The 23,371-nt window shown below is 38.2% G+C and overlaps 1 protein-coding gene across 1 annotated transcript; it reads left to right on the forward strand.

The window, feature by feature from the left end:
* The first annotated feature begins 13,956 nt into the window (after nt 1-13,956).
* LOC140927205 (arrestin domain-containing protein 3-like) lies at nt 13,957-22,340 on the forward strand. Its single transcript, XM_073376847.1, has 5 exons — nt 13,957-14,457; nt 16,659-16,903; nt 18,804-19,011; nt 19,786-19,946; nt 21,467-22,340. The coding sequence occupies exons 1-5, from the start codon at nt 14,211-14,213 to the stop codon at nt 21,878-21,880; spliced, it is 1,275 nt and encodes a 424-aa protein (XP_073232948.1). The 5' UTR covers nt 13,957-14,210; the 3' UTR covers nt 21,881-22,340.
* Nucleotides 22,341-23,371: the final 1,031 nt, after the last annotated feature.

Below are 23,371 nucleotides of genomic sequence, written 5' to 3' on the forward strand. Positions count from 1 at the left end.
AGTGTAGCCATTTTGGATTACAGCACGGATTGTTGTAACTTGATGTTTTGAGTGGAGGTGAAAGTTAGGTGAATTTTATCATTTGACTTTCCACAATAAATTAAAATCTGATAGCCGTTTAAGTGTATTCGACCAACTGTACAAAGGCTTCTTGGTCCCCGTAGAAAAAGTTAGATGATGCAGATAACTAAGTCAAAACAACTTGTACCTTTGAGATATGGCAATGGTGAGCTTTCAGTTTCAAGGACTAAGCTTTAAGAACGTTTATAAATGGGCAACTGGGACGACCTCTACTGAACTGACTGAGTGTTTACTTGTATAGGCGACCTCATCCGGCGGAGAGAAAGGAGAGACAAAATAAAACGAATGCAATTTCAAACCTCTTTTCTTGCGTGTTTATCAGAGGTGGTTACTGGCCTTCGTCTTAGGCCACTCATTTTCCTAACATGATGTCTTCTTTACTACTAGTAAGATAAAACGCTTTGTCTTAAATCTGCCTCGAAAGAAAAAAAAATGAACCAGAGCGTTTCGTATTGCCTGGCTACTGAAAGACTGACTCATTGATGCTACCGAGTTCAGTTTTTTGTCTGTGTGTTTCAATGGAACAAGTTTTCTTGGCAAATTTTGATTTCGGATCGACTTATAATGTGCCGAGACAAATTTCCGCATAGTGGATCAAGAAACTGCGTAATAACCTCGTTTCGACTGGCAAATGATATATAAACATAGAACCTAAAAGATCAGATGTGGACCAAACGGAAGCAACTTGAATTGGCAAAATCGGTAATAAAACCATACAGGGAGCAAGAATAGCAAAGTACCATAGAGAGGAAAGGTATTTTCTCTTATTATATATTCGTCACGGTGATAAATTTGCTCAAATAGTCACATCGGTTTCCAGGTGATTTGGCTGTTGCCCTTAACCATCATCATGATCGTTCGGACTCGCTCACACTTTTCGAGTTTGGGCTACCTGTGATGCCGTATGTTAATTTTTACTTTGGATTAGATTTTTCTAACTAGTAGATTTTTATTTTGTCACAGATTCGTCACCCCTACCTAAGAAGATTACTAACAGGAAAAAAAAAATCAAAGGGAAAAAATCAATCAGTTTCAATTGGAGTAACTATACATCAAGAAACTCCAAGGGCTCTTGGTTTGCATTAGAGAAAACATCAGAAGTTAATTGATAAATTTGTATCATTTAGTTAAGATTAAATTTTACTTACTTTACTTTACTTTTATCATTGTAGCGAAATAGGGACCTGCCAAAACCAAGTATCATGCCGTACATGCCCGTGTACTGATCATGATACAGTGGAATCCCGATTTTTGGGCCCTCCAAGGGAAATGGAACTTTGTTCGAAAACTCGAAGATGGCATCGAATCACAGCTTTTTTACCATGATATTGTCTTATAAAACGGCCGCAGACAGCAACAGTATAGCACTCTTGCATGTCAATTTACGTAAATATTAAAAGATCTAAGTCAACCTAGCAAAACAAACCAGTTCTATATTGATATACAGTATATGTGTTAATTTTGTGCGGACTTGGGCTGCATTTCCTCCCATTTACTTTAACAGAAGTCCACAGTGAAAAAAAAACTATAGTAAAAAAATACAGTAGTTAAGTTCACTCATCTAAACTGAATAAAGGGTGATAAACTCTTGCTTCTTTTCATTTCTTACAATCTTCTCTGTGGTTTCTTAAATGATTTTCGATTATGTAACAATTAATGGCGTTGTAGCCTTTTTGGGACTAAGTGAGAGATTTGTCAGTTGCTCTGTAATAAAAAAGTGCACGAAAACACTTTCCTCGAAATGTGCTGAACTCTTATCAGGAGTGCATGAGGCTAAAATGGTTTTTGTTGGTTTCCGAATTTTGAAGAGTTCGACAAATTGAAATAAGATTTTTGAAAGGAAGCAGAATAATATTAGTTTTAAACTGATCGGGATTTTCGGATAATCGACGGTTTGAAAAATTGGTGGTAAAAATAGCAGTAACTGACCGAAGCAAATCCAAAAGGAAACGACCTTTGGTTCTAAAAATCGGGAGTTTCGAAAAATCAATGATTCCACTGGCTATATATTTTTTACCGGATGTTTTTTATTACTTTCAGTAGAAGCCGGGTGTCTTATGTACAGAGTGGCTTACAGGAGGATAGATAGTGGGCTGGATGAGGAGGTTGTTGTATTTCAAAGGAAAAAATCACATTTCGATCAAATGGGAGGAAACTGGGAAGAGAGAATTCAAAAAGAAACAACGGTTCTACAGGACCAATTTCAATCCATCGGTTCTCATAAGTCTTATCATTTACACAATTGCCGCAATTGAAATTCAAAATAAGCATCAAGCATAATTAATGTACACGTAGTTTTAAAATACTAAAAACATATATTAATAAGTGAAAGTCCTGCGAAAAAGGTTATCTTTGAAGTGTTACGCCAAAAGATTTCATTCACCCAGAAGCTACAGTTACATAGACATGTCTCAATAATTTACTGTGGAAGTGAAGAAGTGACTGAGAAATACACAAAGTTGTCCTGATCGCCTTGAAATAGAACGTTGTTATCTTAGCTAGTCCATGCATTGTTTTCATCACTGTTTATTGATCTTTGACAGGATACTAAAAAAGAAACAAATGTTAAGAGAGAGTTAAGGTAGCGCATCGAGTATTCTTAAAGATCAATGTTACACGTTTTATTAAATATATTTTATGAACAAATGCTTCAGTTTGAAGAGATATAACATATCGCTCGGTAGGTTTTAAGGGTGGGTGAAGTATTGGGTAGGAACTATGGCAATCTAAATAACCAGAGTTTCCGTTTTAGGATGTGAAACTGAAATAAGAATAGACTAATTTGCATTTTTATTCTTCCTTTTTCCACCCACAATATTACATCATTCGCCTCAGTAACACAGAATCTCAAGCAAGCTAATTTAGATGTTTGTAAGACTCCTTTTAATATAAATAAAGTTGCTCTTTAAACTCCTTTATACCTCCTTAATGGGAATGACCACGCCCATCACCCCTGTTGACTCTTTGGGCTCGGTAAATTTTGCCTCAGCAACCAACAACTTCAGACTTTAAGTGCTTTTTGTTAATAAGTGCTTACTCGTTTGATTAAAGTGTGTTGACTGTTACTATTTATTAATCTACCACAGAAGAGAGAAAATGTGTTGTTAATTCGTCATGCCGAAGGGGAAAATAAACAGTTTAGCAAATGTTGGCTAGTGGAACCATGACCCCCTTAGCACTGCTTTTTAACTATTAATCTTTTTTAATGCAGGTATAATTAGAATCCATTCATGTTTACTCCACCTGATGTTTATAAACAAAGCTGGCTAAGCGAAAAAATAAAACAAAAAAACATTTTAACCAAAACGTATATAATTTACCAGCAGCAAGAAAATGATGCCACATGTTGTGGACATTAAAGGCTTTGTGCCTTTACCTTCGGCCTTAAATTAAACGGAAATCTAACTGACATCCCTTGTCAAAAGAAGACAATCATTACATAGCTGGCCTCTGCTTGAAAACCAACGGGTTGCTCTAAATCGGGGGAACATACGTCCATCTGGCGCATGACCTTTGTTGACGCTCATCACGTACACAAACTGAAAGAAGTAGATAAAAAATTCATACTGCGTTTGTTATTTTTTGCCTTTTTACTTAAGTACGGATGCATCCTCAGTGAAGTCAAAACAAGTTTTTCACCTGGTTTATCTGCAATTATGATAGACAACAGCACTACAGCTGCGGTCAGCCGGTAACCCACTGGACACACCCGAACCTAATACACTTGATCCTCAGCTGAAAAGTTCCGTTTTTAACTCAATATTAGCTTATTTGTCTCAGTTATTTTTAGTTCTGTTAGTTTAGTTTTTTTTGCTCGTTTATAACTCGTGAAACCAGTTGTTGACTATCCTGTGCATCTATTCACTTTTCGATCTCAGTATGCACTATAAATATGACTCGAAAAATCAATATATCTGGTGCATGATTGCTCCTTTTGAAATAACAGAGGTTCGTCATTTTCTTGACCAAGGAAAACCTCATTCACACATTTCCTGAATGACTTATAATTGAGAAACCATCAAAGAAAATAAAAAGGGTTTACTTTTGGCGCACTGATGCGAGTACTTGAAGAGAAGCTGGACTTTGCTTCAGTTTTATTTACTATTATGAATTACATATTTCTTTTGTTATGCTAATTTACCCACTTGCGACTTTCAGAGAGCGTTAAGCTTCGCAGTCTTGCTTGAGCCTCAACTTAACATGAGAAAATTCGCACCGGAGCGAGTTTCATACTGGGATGACTTTTTTATTTCGTATCGTGTTTACCTGACTGGGTCATTTCATATCTCTTTACTTGAAGGTACACTTCATGTTGATAAAATACACGTAAGATTCAAAATCGCAAACATTACGCATGCGCTATTCGTTCCGGTCTACCTGCAGACCGATTTCACACCGAAACGTTTGGTCGTTTCGCGCTTACATGATACCGTTGCGAGATTTCGAACAGGAGTGAAATTCTCGCCCCGATACAACAACCGGGGTGAACTCACGCCGGGGTGAGTCGCTCCGGCATGAAATTTTGTGGTGGTATCGTGTAAACAAATGTAGAGCCACGAGAGGGAACCGGAGTGAATACACTCCGGAGCGAAAGTCGCCGAAAAGACCGGTTTAGACGCCGAACTTTTCATGAGCCGTACCTCATTCGAATTAAGGCCGACCCAAACTATTTAGACCGCCTGAAGTGATTCAGACGCCGATCTTAATTCCAGGCGAACTAAATTCATAAGGAGAAAAATGCTCATTTTCGCTAAACTGCTTGCAAAATACGTTATTATATGCAATAGGTTTGGTACGTGAAAAGTTCGGCGTCTGAATCAAAGCTGTTCCAAAGTCGTTCCACAGTCGAAATTCCCGGGCGGGCTAGGCGTGAAGAACGGCTGAGCCGTTCCAAAATGAAATAGGCGTTCCTAATTCGATTCAGCCACCGAACTTTTAATGTACTTAATTCAATGTATTAGGTTCGGCTCAATGAAAAGATCGGCGTCTGAACCAGGCCTTAATCTCGCAGTCTAAGTTTCTCATCAACTTAGACTGCGTTCGTGGGGCTGTTTCACGGCTGAATATTTTCATGTTTCACGCAATCTGGTGTCATATCTCTCACTGTCTGAATTTCGATAAATGTTTTTACACAGCTCCTTTAATTTGTCCCATTCCTGCCGTATTGCTCTAGATTTGGGTATAGTTTATTTAACATTTAAACTTTTCAAGCATTAAACTTATTAATGCATATATTTAATAAAACTATTTAAAAATAAAGAAAATAATAGTAAAGATTTCCTATATTCATCTTCCTCAGTATTTATAGCTGAAAGGACAATGGTAACGGTCAAGTGACTGAAACAAATAAAAACGTAATTAACATGAAGCAGTATTAAAACCAAAATTACCAGGGGAAACTCAGTTGATTATTCACGAACGTGACTAAAGGTTTTTACTCAGAAATTCCAGGTGACAAATTTATCGGTTTGTCTGCACGCGACTTATCTCGGGGCCTCGAATTTCAATATTAGTGGTCGGACCACTCGGCCACCCTTCCTCAAGATTTTCTGGGTGTAAGTAGCCCCCCACCCGGTTAACTAACCCCCTCCCCCTTTCCCCCATTTCCACCCACCCAAGGCCTGCGGCTTGATTTTTCTTTCAGAGAATTCTTATTCTTACATAATCAAATTGTACTAGGTAAAATAAAGTTGTTGGGGCAAAATTTATAAAAGCAAACGAGTGACAGAAACTTTTAGTCTTTTTAAATTAAATAAAACTCATTTACTTATATTCAAAGACCCCAGCATACAACGGGCCGGTCTCTCGCTTTTGTAGAGTTCCTCTGTTGACTTTTTTGATGAACCCGAAAGTACATTATAGAAATATTCAAAAAAAATTATTGGTCAACGTTGTCAAAAGTATATACGAGGATGCGTTCTCTGCAGCTCCCTCTTACACCAAGGAAGTCTGCGAGCAGGATAACACTATGGTAGCCTGCGTAGGCGGTTTTTTTTGGCCTTTTATTTGTTTATGTTGTCTCTTAAAGGAAGGGATACAGCCAGGCGAAAGCTGGAGGGATATTAAAAGAAAAAACGAGGGGTAGTGGGCGTGGGAAAGAAGACTACGCTCTAAATCAGAAAGATCTGTTTTAGCCCTAAAATAGGGCCGTTTCGGTGAGTAAAATACAGTCCTATTTTTGAGTGTAATTTGGCTCCCTTAAATCAGGGCCAATACAGTCCAATTAGCTAGGGTTGATTTGGCTGGAATAGCCTTTTGATAAAGCTTTTTTGGCCTAGCTAAATTAAGGCCATTTCACTATAAAAAAAATCCATTTTTTCCTTTCAAATCGCAATATAAGAAACAGTTTGGTTTCTGACATCCTCGGAGACCCAGGGGCAGATAGTGGGGGCGAGGGAAAGTCTAAACGGGCGGGAAAATATGGCACGAAGAAAAGTAAAGAACGGCGAGGAGAGCCCCTGGGGACAATGTCTTACCAGACCAGTTCCAAACGGTCGCCGCCGTTCTGACTTCTGATTGGTGCCAGAAAACTTTTGTGTTTTTCTGCCCAATCAGAAGGCAGAACGGCGGCGACCGTTTGGAACTGGTCTGGTAAGACATTGTCCCCAGGGGCTCTTCTCGCCGTTCTTTACTTTTCTTCGTGCCATATTTTTCCGCCCGTTTAGACTTTCCCTCGCCCCCACTATCTGCCCCTGGGTGTCCGAGGATGGGTTTCTGACGAAGTCAAGGTGCTCAAATGGCTCCAGGAAGGGCTGAATCAGACTTTGGCCTGCAGGGCTGAATTGACACTTTGGGGCTGAAACAGATCTTTTTAATTTTCAGTGTAGCTGTGATCACGCAGCTGTATTTCTTATTTTACGAAACACGAACGAATATTCCAGCTTAAGTGACCGATTTTGAACATCTCATGAAAAATTAAGCCGATAAAACGATCGGTAAGCCGATCGGTGAAGTGTTGATTTGGCAGAATTACATCTTCAAATTGCCCCCTTTGAGTTTTGTTAGCTTCAGCATTAGACACTTGCTTCAAACGAATAGAATTTAAAACAAGCCTTTTGATTTGGCTTTCTAAATATGCCAGTCATTTTTTCAAAGAGCCAATTTTAACAATTTGTCACAATTTTTAAGGGAGACCGTCTGCGTCATGTTTTAAAAGCTATAACCCCCAAATAATTTTTTTTAAGACATACACAAAATTGGCTGAGACTACTTAGCTTACTCGAGCGTTTTCGAGGGTACAGTAGCGAATTCAGAGCCTGCAGTAACGGGAAATGTTCTTGACTTACGTCACAAGCTCGAATGTTTGATCTGGCATCATTAATTAGCAAGTATTGCGCGAAACATTGTTGCAAGGTAACACTGCTGACTTGTTCTATAGCTGGCTCGCACAAATCAAGGAATAAAGGAAAACGCCACAAAACTCCAAAATTTTCTTACAAAGTAAAAATTTCAATTCCGGGTATTTTCATGTAAGCCTACTGGAGCCCAAAGTAGGTAAAATGAATCACAAAAATCCTAACCATCTGTGAAATACTATATACTAGGTGTTTTTCATTTTGTTCTGTTTCTTTAACCACGAGCCCATCAAGGTTTAACTCACTTCACTTATTTTTGGGTGTTTCGAAGTGTTCCATGTTCCTAGTTTAGTACATAAAGACTAAAGAGCTAAAAAGGACTTCTAGGTTTTTCCATATTTTAGTTTGTTTCGCCCTATCTGTTTTGTCTTCCTACATAAGACCACGCAGTGTTGTCAAGGGAATTTGCCTTTTGTCCTGCTCTTTCGTTTTAACGCAATTTTTACTACCTTTATTATTATTAGCTTATATTTCTATGTATCTGCTATTTAATTATTTATTCCTTTTTGCTGCATATTATACATTTGTATCTCTTCTTTTCTTGTGTAGTATTCGTTTTCTCGCGCTTATTGATAACGTTACGTTAAATTGTATTCACGAGTTCTAAAGTCAATCAATCAATAATCAGTCAATCAATAATTTATTTAACCACGTTATCGTCTAAGAGCACAAGTGCTCGTTCAAAATACGAACGTGTATTAAATCTTCAGTCATAATAGAAATGAAGTATTATAACAAAAAAGTTAAATATATAATCTATAATCTATGTACACATGAATATAAAAAATTATAAAAAGTACAAAAGAAAAATTAAAAATATAAAAACTACAGCTGGACTGATCTTCGCTTAGACTTAAAAATATTAACATTATCGGCCAGCTTGACATCTTCTGAACGTTTATTCCATAGTTGAGCGCACTTGTAAGTAAAAGAATTCCTCATAAAATTAAGATTAAATTTGAGAACGCAAAGATTAACACCATTCCCTCTTAAATTGTAAGACGTTTCTCTTATGCTAAAAAGTCTCTAATGTATTTCGGTCCTATATTCCTAATGCATTTAAATAATAAGACCAGAGATTTCTTCTTTTTGCTACACTCTAAAGTGTCCAACTTACATATATTTAAGAGTTCTTGGTAGGACAATGATTTCCCGTGCCCTGTCAGTGTCCTTAATATATAATGATTGGCGTCTTCAATTTTATTGGCCCGCCTCATAAAAACTACAGAGGGGCCTGGACGTCAGCAGCCCCGCCCGAAGAGGTTTGGGAGTTTTTCCTTAACGATGAATCACTGGCGCCTAACGTTTTCAGTAACTGTTTGTTTATCCAAGTTTAATGATGATCAGTTACTATGGTTACGAGATATGACGTCATAAATAGGTGGTGGTCAACTAATTTTCGATTGAAAATATATGTTTTCAACTTGTTTCAACAATAAATGTAAAGCATGGTGGATTTAATGAAGCAAAATACTTATTCATGTGTTATTTTACATGTTAAGCACAAAAAAATTGCCAGTTCTCTCCATTTTTACCTAGGTTCTAGTTCTGGGAAAAATCCAAGATGGCGGCCAATATGGCGTCGTCAAGGCTTCCCTAGGGGCCACCGCCCCTAAAATATACCTCATCTTGTCGAGAAGATCAAAGGCTTTTTCACTGAAGACAAAATCTTTTCAAATACTAAAACATATCAAAGACTTAAGGGAGGGGCTACATCAGCACCCCACCCCCCCCCCCCCCCCCTCCTTGTACCACGGTGAGGGTACGACTTTGAGCGTACTTCCGAGGGTTAAAAGTTGTGGTTAGGTTTTACGAAATGTTTTCAGTGTTAACTCATGACGTAACAAATAGGTAATTTTTAAAAACACGTCGGGATAGAAGCAAATGTAAAAAATATTTTGAAAACTTCTGTCAGCTCCTGCTTCTGTTGGTTTCGGAGATGTGGTATTTTGAATTGTACTTCTAGCCTGATTTTTGCGTCCAACAGTTTCAACAGCCAAAATTGTAACCATTATAAAAAGTAAGAGTGCAACCATTGCTTTTTTTTTTCTCCTCTCCTTCTTTTTTCCTTTTCTCTCTTTCTTTTACTCCTTTCCTTTTCGTTCATTAGTGTGATTCTGGTGCTTATCGCGCCCAGAAAACCTGTCTTTTGACGCCTTTTCACTCGAATAAATGCAAATTTCGTTAGGTTGGTTTTTAAAAATCGGCTAGACCTACATGATCAGGAGCTGATGAGTCATGATGTATATTCCTAAAGTTGGTAACAAAATGGCGGGGAATTCAAAACTAAAGGCTTAAAAATACAGGCTTGATAATTTTTTAAGCAAATGAGCCTCTCAAAAAATAATTCACATTTTATTATCTTGGGTGGTGCTTTTTGCAAAATTAATTATTTGTTACATCATAAATTGAAATTTAAGGCTTGCTGTTAATCGTGTGAGTCATTTCCCGCCAAAAAATGGAAAAAGATCGACAAACAACAAACATACAATTTCTACCATCCTGCAAACTTTGAAACCCAACGAATAAAAAAATCAGAAGTAGTTCCTAGAGTGCAGTTTATATACAATACTTCGTGGAAAAAGTGCGTTACTACGGTACTTACGCATGAGTTGCTGACGTATTAGAAATCACTAACGAGTGAGCGCAGCGAACAAGTAATTATAAGACCTCTGTGGATACAAAGACAAGGAATGCGTAAATACCGTACAAAACACTTTCCATGTGGTATCGTTGTTACATAAATACTAAGACATTCTTCATTCCGTCAGCCTTTTATTTTAAACATTTCCAAAGAGATAGAATGATAAATATTTGCCGCCACATATCATTCCTCTCGAAGCAAGGCGCCGACCTCCGCGGAGCGAATTTATTAATCTGTCGCGTATCGCGTGGATCACACAGTGAGGCAGAAGCTTGAGTTGGCAGTACATCTATTTAGTATATGCACTCGGACTATGACGTTATATTCACCGCGCTAGAGGGTGAATATAAAGCAAAATAAAATTGCTGTCGTGAACTGGGTGTTTTGCCAAGTTTCAGAGAAAGAACTTTTGAAAATACAAGAATATCCCAGTGTTGATGATTTTGAAGGTAAGAAAAGATCACGTGATTTATTGTGAGGTGTTTACTGTCAGTAGTTGACTTTCATACGCTCGAAGCAATGTTTTTACCACTAAAACGAGGCCGCTTTGTCACTGTTTTGTAAACTCAGGATTTCCTCGCAAAACCAATTTTGTCTAGAAATAGAAGTTGATTTCTGGAGAAAAAAAGCAAAGCAAATACTTTCGAAAACTGTACGTGCCAGCAAGTTAACATAGCAAAGAACACTGCAGATAAACAACGCTCACCTCGATCGGAGCCGCTGTTGACAGCGAATTTGCAAGAAGCGACCAAAAAACTTTCTCATTCAGGTTGAGTCATAGTTTGGTGTCGATCAAGCACCTATAAATTGGTTCTCGTCGCACTTAAGTGGTCGAACCCAAGGACTGTAATGTCAGTGGCAAACTATCAACTGCTCCAGTACCCTCAGCATCGTGCTGCAGGGCAGCATATTAGGTCCTTTGCTATTTTTAATTTACATTTAATGATCTCCCCAGTTCCCTGAGGGGCGCTGTACCAAGAATGTTAGTTAACGTCTTAGCAGATAACGTAAGCTAAAACGTTAATAGAACTACAACAGCTTTAACCCCTGAATAAAATAAACTTTTTTTAGCAGTTGGGTGAAAGCTAACAGGCTCAGTTTTAATGTTGCTAAAACAGAGCTAATGATTATTGGGTCAAGGCATAGACATTTGTCCAATGAGACGACGTAGAGATCAGAACTGATGAGCAAATTATCAATAGATTTGATCATACTAAATCCTTGGGTCTTACCACAGATGCTCAACTTTCTTGGGGTATACACGTTGAAGAGATTTGCCAAAAGTCTCTTAAGCTTTAGGCGCCCAAAAAACGTGTGCAGCCCCTTATATCGATAGAAGCTGCAATTCAAATTTAATTAATGCTTTAATTATGCCACATTTTGATTTCTGCAGCCACGCCTGCGACTGTTTGAGTGGTTGCTTGAATGAAAAATAAGCTCCATAAATTAAAGAATCGTGCAGTAAGAGTTATTACTAAAACCAGTCCTTCTCTCCACCCTCGACTGGGAGAGCCTTAACGATAAATAAAACCATGAATGACCTGGCTCCGGAGTCTTCAAAGTCTTTTAGGGGCACCTAACGACGGCTTCCCCCTAAATACCTTGAATACTCTTTAAGGCTATCCAGCAGGGTACTTTAGATCTCTAGAAATACACCATAAAATTTGTATCTGTTCGGTAATCCTGGGAGAATTTGAGTCTTTTGCCGAAAATTTTCGATACAATTTATTACGTTTTACGATTCAAAGTGAATGTTTTTCGTATTGTTCTCTCCGTCACCTTTTTTAAATCGGAAACTTTTAGGTTTCAATTTTTCTACGTAGATTAGCCCAACATAGGGAGTAAAATGTGAGACATTAAAGTTCAGGAAATCGTAGGGAATTTATTAGATAAGATTCGAAAATTGTACCTGAATGGAACGGTCATCTAGAAATTTTTAGCCGTACTCAAGCAATAGAAAATTCCAGGCAATATTTGCTTCCCGATTAGGTAATTTACAGAAAACACTCTTTGGATGCCACAGTGGTCTTTTCTCTCAGCGTCACTCTTCTTACAACTTAAGAAACTCTGAGGGAAAGATGACCCTTTCCAAACTAAGCACCACTTATTTGAAGCGAAGCTTCTCTTACAGCGGGGCCATGTTATGAAATAACTTGCCCAAAAGCTTTAAAAATGCTGCATCTGTTGATCATTTTAAGAAGGTAACTGATATATCGGATTCCCACTCAGCAATCATGTAAAGCAGTTGTAATTAGTTTTTATAGTTTTTAACTTAGTTAACTGATGATTTTCCGTATATAAATAAAGATTTACATACATGATACATATTAAATTTCGCTTTAATCCTGAGCTGTAAGTTCTTGAAACCGAACCCTGGGCCAGCTCAATCGCTAAGGAAAACAGACCAAAGTCAGTTGTGCAGTTTCTGTTTCTCGTAATCCAGACCTCGAAAAACCCAACTGTTGTACAATTGTTTTTAATGTCGTTCGCGGGTGGTCGTTGGCCTTAAACGGCACCTATCTATTGCTTTTCAGCGAATATTTAGTTATCATCATTGGACTCTTAGACCCTGTTTACATGGAGTGGGGGACCCCGTTCTAGTGGAGTAGGTTTCTTTTGTTTTGTGTCCCCCAGAGCGTGAAAACAAAAGAAACCAACCCCACTAGACCGGGGTCACCCACTCCATGTAAACAGGGTCTTAAAGGAGTTTTGTAACGCGGAAGATATTGCTATTTCAAATAGGTCAAGTTTCAGGTGAATTCTCTTATTAACTAATTACAGTTAAAGCCTTTACACAAACACAACAAATTCCTGTTAAACCGAAATTTCATCAGGGAGTGCTAACGATGATATTTTTTTGTGATTTTTCCAGGCATGGATTTTAAAACGTGAAAGGTTTGACCCTACTTTTTCAAGTTTCAATCCGTGTCCATCCGTGGCAACAGACTGTAGGAAACAGTTTCAAAGGCTAAATTTAGTCTTCAATTATAACAAAACTGAACCATTATTTTTAAGATTTACTTTAGCTTTTCTAAAACTGAAAGAGCTACGGTGTGGCATAGCCCTTTTAAGCAAGTGCCTACAATTCTCTGATCAAGGTACTACAATAGCATCTCTGAAAATTGAAAGAGCATAGAAATTTTTTTCTCTTCGTTTCTTTCTTTACCTCTATTATTTATTTATGTATTTCTTGAAATTAAGAGCCCTAAATACCGAATAATTTTGGACATATGTTCTTTTAGTAACCAAGAATTTTGCGACGAATTATTAATCATGCACATGCATGGCTGAATTTTTATTTTATTTTTTTTTTGCCACTTATCAGTCAGATGGCTACATGTTGCTGTTGTTTATTTGGATGTCTGTAAATAGCTGAAAATTGCCCAACTTATTCAAGTTAACAAGCTTTGATAACTTTTGAACTCAATATTAAATACGCTGATGCCCTCTATTGGTTAATTCGTACCGCACATGCCTCAAAAATTTAAACAACTCAACTATGTACGACAGCAAAATTTAGCCTATAAAAGCTGTTGTAAACGGTGCCAAACCACGATGTTCGTGGTCCAAGCACGCATCCGCAACGAGGAGCTTCGTAGCACGTACAAACCGCAGGAAGGTTGACATAGTTTTAAAAACCAAAAAATTCTGCATTTGCTCTGTTATCAAAACAACAAAAGGATCACAAAAGATATAAAAGGCCATTGGCGCCATTTGTATATTAAAGCACGAAGCTGCGTGCACGGAATTCAAAATTTAACTTGCAAATTTGGAAAGAACTCGTTAGTTTATAAAGCAATATGTCTTGTGATATAATCAATCTGTATAGAAAGTAGAATCTAACAAGAAACAATGTTAATTTTAGCACTTGCAACCTCCTCATCCGCGACCGTTGCTTAGAAAATAATTGCCTTTTTGATGAATGAGAGAGTCATAACAAGAAAAAAAAAACGAATTAATTTACATTCCTGACACGGTGCAGAGAAGTGCAAAGTGAAATTTGTTTGTAAAGGAAATATATGCTTCATTTGGATGATCTACCAATAGGGGGAACGTTTAAATCGGACAAGTGAGGCCGTACAGCAACTTTTCGACGACGGTTGATTATTCATTCGTAAAGAGGTTATGCCATGAATTCAAGCACGATTGAAAAATTTGAAGTGAAACTCCAAGATGTCAACAAAGTGTTTTGTCCAGGCGATACCATCTACGGTCAAGTAAATTTAAAGGTAAAGGAGGATTTGAGAATCAAGGAAATGCGACTGGAATGTCGCGGCGAAGCGTATGTAAATTGGCCTGAATATTCTGGGAGTTACACCAGATACCACTATAACAGAGAGAGATACTTCAACGCGATAGAGGTTATTTTTGGAGAAGGTAAGCTGATTTACTTCCAACATTTTTGTGATTTGTCGTTCGGCGGTGGTCATATGATACTGGCTTGACCAAACTAAAATGCGGTCAGGTTAGACTGATTATCTTGGGAAACAGTCCTTCCAATTCTATTGGTGATTGCAAGATGGCTCCAGCTGTAACTGTGAAGCCAAGCGAGACTTAAAAGGTCATATCAATACTGTGTACAAAATTTTACTCCTCTTTGCGATCTGCAAACATTGTAAGAATATCCCATCAATCGCTCTGAAATTGTAATTATTTGGAGTGGTCAGTATTAGAGAAGCAGAATGAAACGTTCCTTAATTATCAGTATAAGATAGCATGACACAAGAAATTTAAAACGGGGGAAATATATCTAGGTAATTAACGAAAACACGTCCACAAGTCCATGGGGTACTAGCCTGAGTCTGTTATCAACTAAGACGGCAGTCATGAATATTTTATGACAAAACTCTTGGCTGAGGTTTTGTCGGAACTTCTGACGACGGAACTAAAGTGGAAATATTACCAGACAATACCAGTTCAAATCATTGTGAAGCGACCATTAAGCGTTGAACAGTAAGTTTTCCTTTTTTCTCTTAATTATTTGCCGATCCAGTGCGATGTATTCATCGTTGCACCAATTGACCACTATAGAAAATGCCATAAGATACCATAATGTTCTTTGTTTGTCACTCCAAAATTTTGCATAACCATTGTTTTCAGTTTCTCTTGGGGCCATTTTAACTCTCAAGAGAAACTGACGACAATGCTTATGCAAAATTTTGGGGTGACAAACAAAGAACATTATGGTATGTTATGGCATTTTCTGTAGTGGTCAATATTTCAGTTTGCCTCTAATAAGAAACATTGTTAATGAGGGTTTAGCCAAGATTGCCACAGAGCAGTTTACTAACAACGATTTCATAACAGCAATTGCTATAAATTAATGGCAAGAAAGCAATATTTTTAATGTTGTTTTTAACTGCCGTTTCTTCGCCGCGATTTCAGTCAGACACAGTCATATTTTTAAGATTTATCACCAAATAACGCACTCGGTTTTCTTGGCATCGTCCGGAAAAATTAGAAAACAGATTTGGCTGTGTTTTGAAAAGGCAACCTGCGCTTCTGTGACACTTGAACCATTTGATGCGGTTGAAGAAAATTTGTTTTCCCTGTTGGTGTCAGCGCTATTAACAAAACAATGTTGTTATCGTACGTCTTATACAACGAAATTTGGAAAACAGCTCGTCTCCAGCTGTTGGACCTCTGGGAAGATCTAGCTTTACCCATAGACTGAAGTCATCCAAAATTCCTCTTTCCGACGCTTACTTCAACGGTACTTTTGAAACTGCCGCCACATACAATCATCATTATACTTATGATATAAAGCTGTTCGTGCACTGATGGCGTAGTAATGCAGATAATGTATAATGTATTAGCAAAACATACTTTGTGATATAGTTTGCTAACTCAAACGTGAGAGGCCTTCCAAATTTATCATGACCTTGATGAGTAGTAAACAAGGAAATAAGTTATCTTTGCCCTCTAACAGCCATGACAGCTACCATCAAGATCTCACAGGTCCAGAAACTCGTTTACCCCCACTTGAAGTTATCTTTCTTTTCGTAAGAATTTTAGCCAAGAAGCTTAACAGGGAGATAACGGGACTGGCCCGCCGTTTCACACTCCCGGCGTCGAGGGTATACACAGCTAGATCTGGAAGGGTATTTGACCGAAATTGAGGGCGGGATTGGGGAAAACGGACAATTTTTTGACCGGATAAGGGATTTGATCCTTACTCGGCAAGCGTTATTTGCCAAAATCGTGAAATGGGATGCGGAAAGGAAACGGCCTTCGGTATAGAAATGACAGAAGTCCTGAATGCGATGCAGATTATCGTGAAAAAAGTAGCGTGAAAAACGGAATCAAGCTCCCCTTCCAGACCCAGTTTACAAAGACCAACATCACCAATCCCGGCGATGTGGAAAGTGTCTCCAATTAGTTTTGTGTCACAGAGTAATCAGTTCTTGGAACTGTAAGTGTAATTGTCACTCTCATAACCGTGACGTTAGTCTGGTTAGTTAATACTTATGTCGTTTCGCTGCGGAAAGAAAGCGCAAACAAAACAATGACAGCTGTTTTATCTGTTATGATGATGATGAGGAGGATTATTGTTTGTTTTTTTTTTCTTTTTTTATCAGACAAAGAGAAAGAGAAAGGAGTAAAATCATCGGCTTGCATTTCTCAAGGATGTTATAGTTTTTCTTTTAAGTTCATTATCCCAGACAAGTATCTTCCCACATCGTTCGAAGGTCACCACGGTAACATACGCTACTGGGTTCGCGCGGTGATCGATAGAGGTCTTGGTAAGAGTAACGTGAAGACGAAGCCAGCGCCTTTTATGATAGGTGATTACGTAGCTCTGGAGGACTTTGAAAATGTCACGGTAAGGAGAGTTCCTTCCTTTCGAAACATTTCCTGTATTCCTTCCAGTTGATATAAATAAAGGCTACTCGGACAGCTATGGATGGATATTTTATATTTTCCCACGGATCTTATCTCTACCATTGTTTTTAAAACCGTTTATCTAGTTTTCACTTAGTTTTTCTGAGGCCCTGGTAAAGGTATGTTATCCCGGACCGAAAAATTTGGGTTCATGCTCCCAACCCATAAGAAATCAACAACCCAACAACTTGTGGGGCAATGGGGATGGGGATGAAGTACTCCAACAACAGGGAAGTGTCACTAAGCTAGTCACTAGTCCAGCCGGATGTAGGTCATAATCCCTGAGAGAGGTCCCTACTCCTCTTTAGGACTGCAATCATAATACCAAGAAAGAGGTCCTTACTCCTCTCAAGGGGCCACAATCCACTGAAAGAGGTCCTTAGTCAGGAAGTCACAATCCTCCACTCCTCTCCAGCTCCGGGGTCACAATCGGCCCAGAGAGGTCCTTGGTCTTTGGTCCTTGGTCCTTGAGTTTAGAGTCATGGTTACCATGGAAACCATCCGTTCTGTGAGTCTGTGGGGCTAACAGTGACCTGTATGGGAGCACTTCATCCCAATCAAACTTAACTTCATGCATTACCTAGACATCCGTGTATAATTTAAATTTTTCTCTTTAAACAGTACCCAAATTTTATGTAAAGTCCATATACATAAGAGTTTATAAAATAACTAGATATTACGCGCGCTCTGATTGGCCGAGAGGAGTCTCGACAGTTATGCAAACCCCGACTTCGTCTCGGGTTTGCATAACTGTCTCGAATTCTCCCAACCCCTCTCGTGTTTATATCAGGCTATGCAAACACGGAAAACGTTTTCTATTGCTTAAATATTGTAATATTTACGAGACTCACTTTGTTAATAGTTACCATCAAGAGATATGTTACGTTACAGTTAGTGGCAGAGGCAATTTGAACTTATGCAGTCTATCTGCATCAAAGACATTGTATGAACTGATAAGCTTACTCTGTTTTAAGAACTTGGCAATACTTGACATGTGACATAAGAAAGTCATAGGAAGGAAGGGTGGGAACAACGTTTCAAAAATTCAGCTAACAGCCACAGGTGGATAAACTCCCTGAGATAAGGTTCATGCTCAGGGCATTTGAATTGCTTGACAGTAAGACAGAAAGCATGTAGTTCCTATTATCACCCAACCCAAACATGCGATCACTCATGGTTGTCCTATTAACTTAACTGTAGGCATAAATTGGTCTTTAAATAAAATGTACGTCTATAGCTGTCCGATCGACATTGTATATTTAATTCAAAGTTTAATTTTGTTTTGATTATCCTGAATTACATTAAGACCCGGCCTCTTTTCGCTGCTGTTTATCCAAGTTGTCCTGGTCGTTTTTTAAGTTTTGATCGGCCATCCCTGCAAAAATCGGCAAGAAATTATTATGATCAGTACTACCTGACAAACAAAAATTGTTTGATATCTTCTTTCTAAGTCTGTAGGATCATTGAATGTTTAAGTAAAGGCACTAAGTAATAAAATTGGGCACAGAATTAACCGAAAACAACAATATCAGATATGACGTAACCCCTAATTTGCATTCCAATCGAAATCCGAATCGCTGACCATTAGGACTTCAGCGAATCAAAACTGCGGTTTGGAGACCGTCTTGAAAGGTCATACATGCGTATAATTTATATAAAACAAAAATGGTTAGTACATAATGGGACGTGTAACAGAGACGTATAGAATTGTCATATCAGATTATGTCCGCACAAACAAAAAAAGGTTGCGGGGAAGAGTTTTTGTGTTGCTAACGCTTCTATTGTTTTTCATCACGGACACTGATAATATTCAGTAAGTTACTGTTCTTCTTTCTTTTTAGGAAGCCCTCGTTGAAGAAGAAATAAAGAAAACAGGGATGTCTTGTTTTCGATCCGGGACTTTGGTCCTAAGGGCTGAGACTGATCGAGGAGGCTTCAAGCAAGGCGATGACATCCACGTATCTGTACTGGTAACAAATGAGACGCCATATAATGTAGCATGTATTGAAGTGTCCCTTGTTCAAAGATCCCTTTTTGTCGATATCGGAGGTAGGTTGGATTGGTCTACACATGGCACTACATTTTTCTCTATGTGAGCTACATCATAAGCCTAGCAAGACCGTGTACTCGAACCTGATAATCTATGTTAATAAGTGTTTTCCTTGTTCAGTCCGTATCTTGCTTTAATAGGCTTGGCCTCCCACTCAGGTGTTCGTATTCCTTCCTCCCAACAAACTCGAGGTAGATAGAATGCGCGGGTAATTGCTTTGATTTTCGCGACGAATTATCAACAAAGTAGCTTAATTGTCCTGTGATTAAATTTTAGTTCGTATTCTTAAAATGTCATTATAAATAGCTTTTGAAATTAAATGTTGTATGTACTTGTATGGTCATGCAAATAAAGCTTGTTGTTGTTGTTGTTGTTGTTGTTGTAAGGCAATACATCTCACTGCCGCTCCACAAACTGTTAAGGTCGTTTGGGTTACTGAACACCCTGGAACTTGAGTCTGCAGACTAACGACTGTCTGTATTGTGCCACGAGGAATATGATGACTTCCTTTTTTTTTTTCTTGTTGATCTATCCATCAAAGCATTTTGTGTCAAGAGCTGTTCAGTTTAAGATGCGTTTTTTATATGTAACCGAGTGGCTATGATAAAACCAAGTCTTTCTGGAGTGAGGCACACCCACTACAGTAAAATGCTTTCATCACCAACAGCAAGTTTATAACGCGGCTGTAGAAACCCTAATGTTCATCACGTTTTAAACACTGTCTCTGTAACATGGTATCGGCACTAGTAATATTTTGATTTGTTATTTAATAGGTGGCAAGACATTTTCTGACCATACCATCTGCTATGTGAGGAAACAAGGAATATTAAAAGGTTGGGAGCAAGAATTTCCCAAGATATCATTGGCTATTCCCTCTACTACCTACCCAACGCTTATATCGTCCAAGTGCATAGCAGTCTTATATTTCATACGGGTAAGAAAATTAAGGAAGCTTTTGAACGTTCTCTAGCATTTAAGCTTCTATAGATATCAAAATTGACTGGAACTTCTCGTTTTTATTTAGCAACAGAGGATATCAGGACAACTAAGGAATCTAAGGGCCTTGGCCGAGATATGTCAATTTCACGAAAGTTATTTTTAGAGGTTTTAGAGGTTTTAAAACGGAAACTAATTTCTGGGACATCCGCAAATTTTAATCGATTATTTGAAACGTCATCAGGTCCTCGCACGACTGCCTCAAAGCAATTCATATATCTTATTGGACGGTTCAGTGTGTAGTATCGTAGGATATTTTTACGAGTCCCGCCCAAATTCTGTTAGTTTCGCTTCGTTATTCATGATTGTCAAAAGAACCAGATAAAAACAAGGATTTCTGTATAGTTTTCACCATTTTTGTTATATCTATACCACACTGGCGTGAAAAACACTCCTTATTACACAGTACAAGCGTGGCTAATAACAGCGGAACCGTCCAATAAGTAAGATAAAATAACTGACATGACAGATTACCAGACCAGTAATCGTAAAACCCGACCTCTCACGAGGCTACAATTCTGACTTTGAGGAGACGAACCCAACCGGTTTGAGACTTGCCTGACAGTTTACAAGACAAGACTGACTAGCTACCTAAACGACGTTTTTAGTAAAAAAAAAAAAAAAAACCCTTTACTATAACGCGGACTTTGTTACACGAAACACGCACAGTAACACCGACTCCAACACTCAGACTACAATAGCTTTAACTGTGACCCTGTTACGACAGCGACTATAACGATCAGAGACACCTCCGAAAATATGGCACCTATTCTACAAATTTACAACATACGCGTTGCACACAAACTGATAACCACTTTAAGACGGCTTCTCACTAATGCTAAGGGTAAAGAAAAACCGGAGGACCGATAGGGAGCAGTATAAGAGATCAAACGCTGCGACTCCCAGGCTACTTATATCAGTGTAACCGGCAGAAATTAAAGATTAGGACGCGACTGACCGAACACAAACGAGCGACGAGAAATGGTGACGTCAACAATCACATTACTAAACAATATTTACAGACGAAACATCAAATCGACTGGGACTCTGCGACATGTGTTACGTATTCTACAGACTATACTATCAACGACTCACTTTAGAAAGCTGGTTTATTACTAGCAAAACTAACTACGAGAGAATGACTGGACAACCGAACGACGGACGAACGGACGGATATCGAAACGCACCAATGAAATTACGAGTCTTCATAGCCAATAACATTAAGGCTTAACTGACAGACAACCTATGACACTGCGACTTAATTGACCAATCAGGTCAATAAACAGAGTTCAATATCATCAACTGACGTGATACAACTCCCTTTGACTCTGAAGATGACTACCGCACAGGTGGTCGAAACATCAGTCACTGTCAACAACAGCCCTACTCAGGACTACGTTCACATGGACGATAAAGCTCAACCTACTTATGATCATTTTCTTTCTTCCGGTTTCGCAGATAACAGCAAAGTTTAAAGGGAAGCTCACCAAGAACGGATACCTCGAGATGCCAGTTGTAATTGCTTCCTCTGATGACGAAACAGTAATTGAGGCTCAGAAAAACGCACAGACGAAGCCGGCATCCCTGCGGCCTTTGCGGAGGAGGGGAACTTTTTTCTGTGTAACGGCCCAAAACACCTTACTTTACAAGCAAGATAACTCCAACATGGACTTCAGCGATCAAGAAGAAGTGGATGATTTTATCGCCAGCCTTTTATCACGGACTAAACAAAACGGCTATAATTTTACGGCTAACTCGAATAATTCACTACCACGAAAACAAAACCATAGCTCTGCTATCGCATCACGACATGAACCTGAAAGACTGTTTGTCAATAATAACGGGCATTTCAAGCTTATAAGTGCAGTCTGAAACTTTAATCGTGAAAATGGTGGTAGAATTATCATACATCAAAACACGATTATAAAAATATATGTCGAACAGGCACGACTCTGGTTAAAGCTTTAGGAGATAAATATGAATTTTATGAATTAATTTTAAAATGCCGTCTGAGATGGACTACACTTGACATTGTGACGTTAGGCGAATTCCGCGGGTACTCTTTTACGTAACTATTGTGTGTAACTTGACGGATGGTACAAATTACCCTGTGACTACATTTGTGTGTCGGGCAACGCATCTCGTAAATCGGGTGATCCCTTGCGAGGCAAGGTTTACAAATTTGTCGAAATTTTACTTTTTGTGTGGATCGCTGATCGGGAAGTGAACACTGAGTATTTGCTTACGTTGCTTAGTGGTAAGGAATTTTCCCAGTTCAAATCCTAGAGGATCCGTTTTTTAGTTTCTTTTTATCCTGTATTTTGACTTTAATTTTTCACGTTAATTTTAAGGTGCTGGTATAAAAAATGAAGTAATTTGTTGAATAAAATTTCACAACAGCACTATTTCATTTTACTCATTTTTTCAAAAAAAAATTAGTCTTGTGTGTTTGTTTGTTTATTTTTGTTTTGTTTTATTTTGTTTTGTTTTTTTTTTTTACATTTTACCACATTTCGTTAACTTCTTGGGGTTGATCATTGATTTTCCTATTATCCCGTCTTCAGTCGCACAATTCGTTGAAGCTTTACTCACAAAAGTGCGAGGGTACGAAAGCTCCTGCCAAAAACTTTGCGGGAGGTTCATCTATTCTAAATATGTCCATTTAGAATATTTATGTACTTTTTTATCATCAGTGGCCAGTTGTGTACGTAGAATTTCAAGAAGTTTCTGTACTATAAAATGAGTTTGAAGCAGCCAGGCATACTTTATACAGAACAACTTATTCTTAGTTGATTCATGTAACTGCCCGCGCGCCGAGAAATGGAGATTAACTAGCTTTAAACGATTATCTAGAGATTTCTCGTCGATTATTTGAATACCTTAATTAGATAAATACAGAACCTAGAGGTAACGCCGAAGGCGTACTTAGTAACTGACTGATGTTTATATAATGTTTATTAAACGTTTTTAACCCTCAAAAAATTTAGTTTGCTTACTTTGTTCAACTTAATTTCCGTGAGCGAGAGTGGAGTATATTTTATGCGTAATAAAAATGTGATGTGATAGTTGACTTTGGTTTGATTGCAACCACAAAACCTAACAAAATGTATTGTCTTTCTTACATAAACCATAGATTTGTACATATGATAAATCCTTGGCTCGCAGCAGATGTTAATATTAATTGAAAAAAAGGTTCTGTTGCAGTTGTGGTGTAGATTGCTGTCATATCACAAACTTTGTCGTTTTCGTTTGGAGAAAACAGCGGTCAGGACAGTTAAAAAAGGCCTTTAAAATAATGTGAGTGTTTGTATGTTGCTTCAGTTACTTCTTTGAATCCATTCTTTCTTTCTTTCTTTTTTTTTT

Source organism: Porites lutea, chromosome 2, assembly GCF_958299795.1.
Source record: "Porites lutea chromosome 2, jaPorLute2.1, whole genome shotgun sequence".
NCBI lineage: Eukaryota > Metazoa > Cnidaria > Anthozoa > Scleractinia > Poritidae > Porites > Porites lutea.

What these genes read in the sequence shown, in the direction of transcription:
- LOC140927205 (XM_073376847.1), top strand. Translation starts at nt 14,211, where the DNA reads ATGAATTCAAGCACGATTGAAAAATTTGAAGTGAAACTCCAAGATGTC. An exon ending in AGAGGTTATTTTTGGAGAAG is followed by an intron (nt 14,458 to 16,658) that starts GTAAGCTGATTT and finishes TTTTTTTATCAG; the next exon opens with ACAAAGAGAAAGAGAAAGGA. An exon ending in CCTTTTTGTCGATATCGGAG is followed by an intron (nt 19,012 to 19,785) that starts GTAGGTTGGATT and finishes GTTATTTAATAG; the next exon opens with GTGGCAAGACATTTTCTGAC.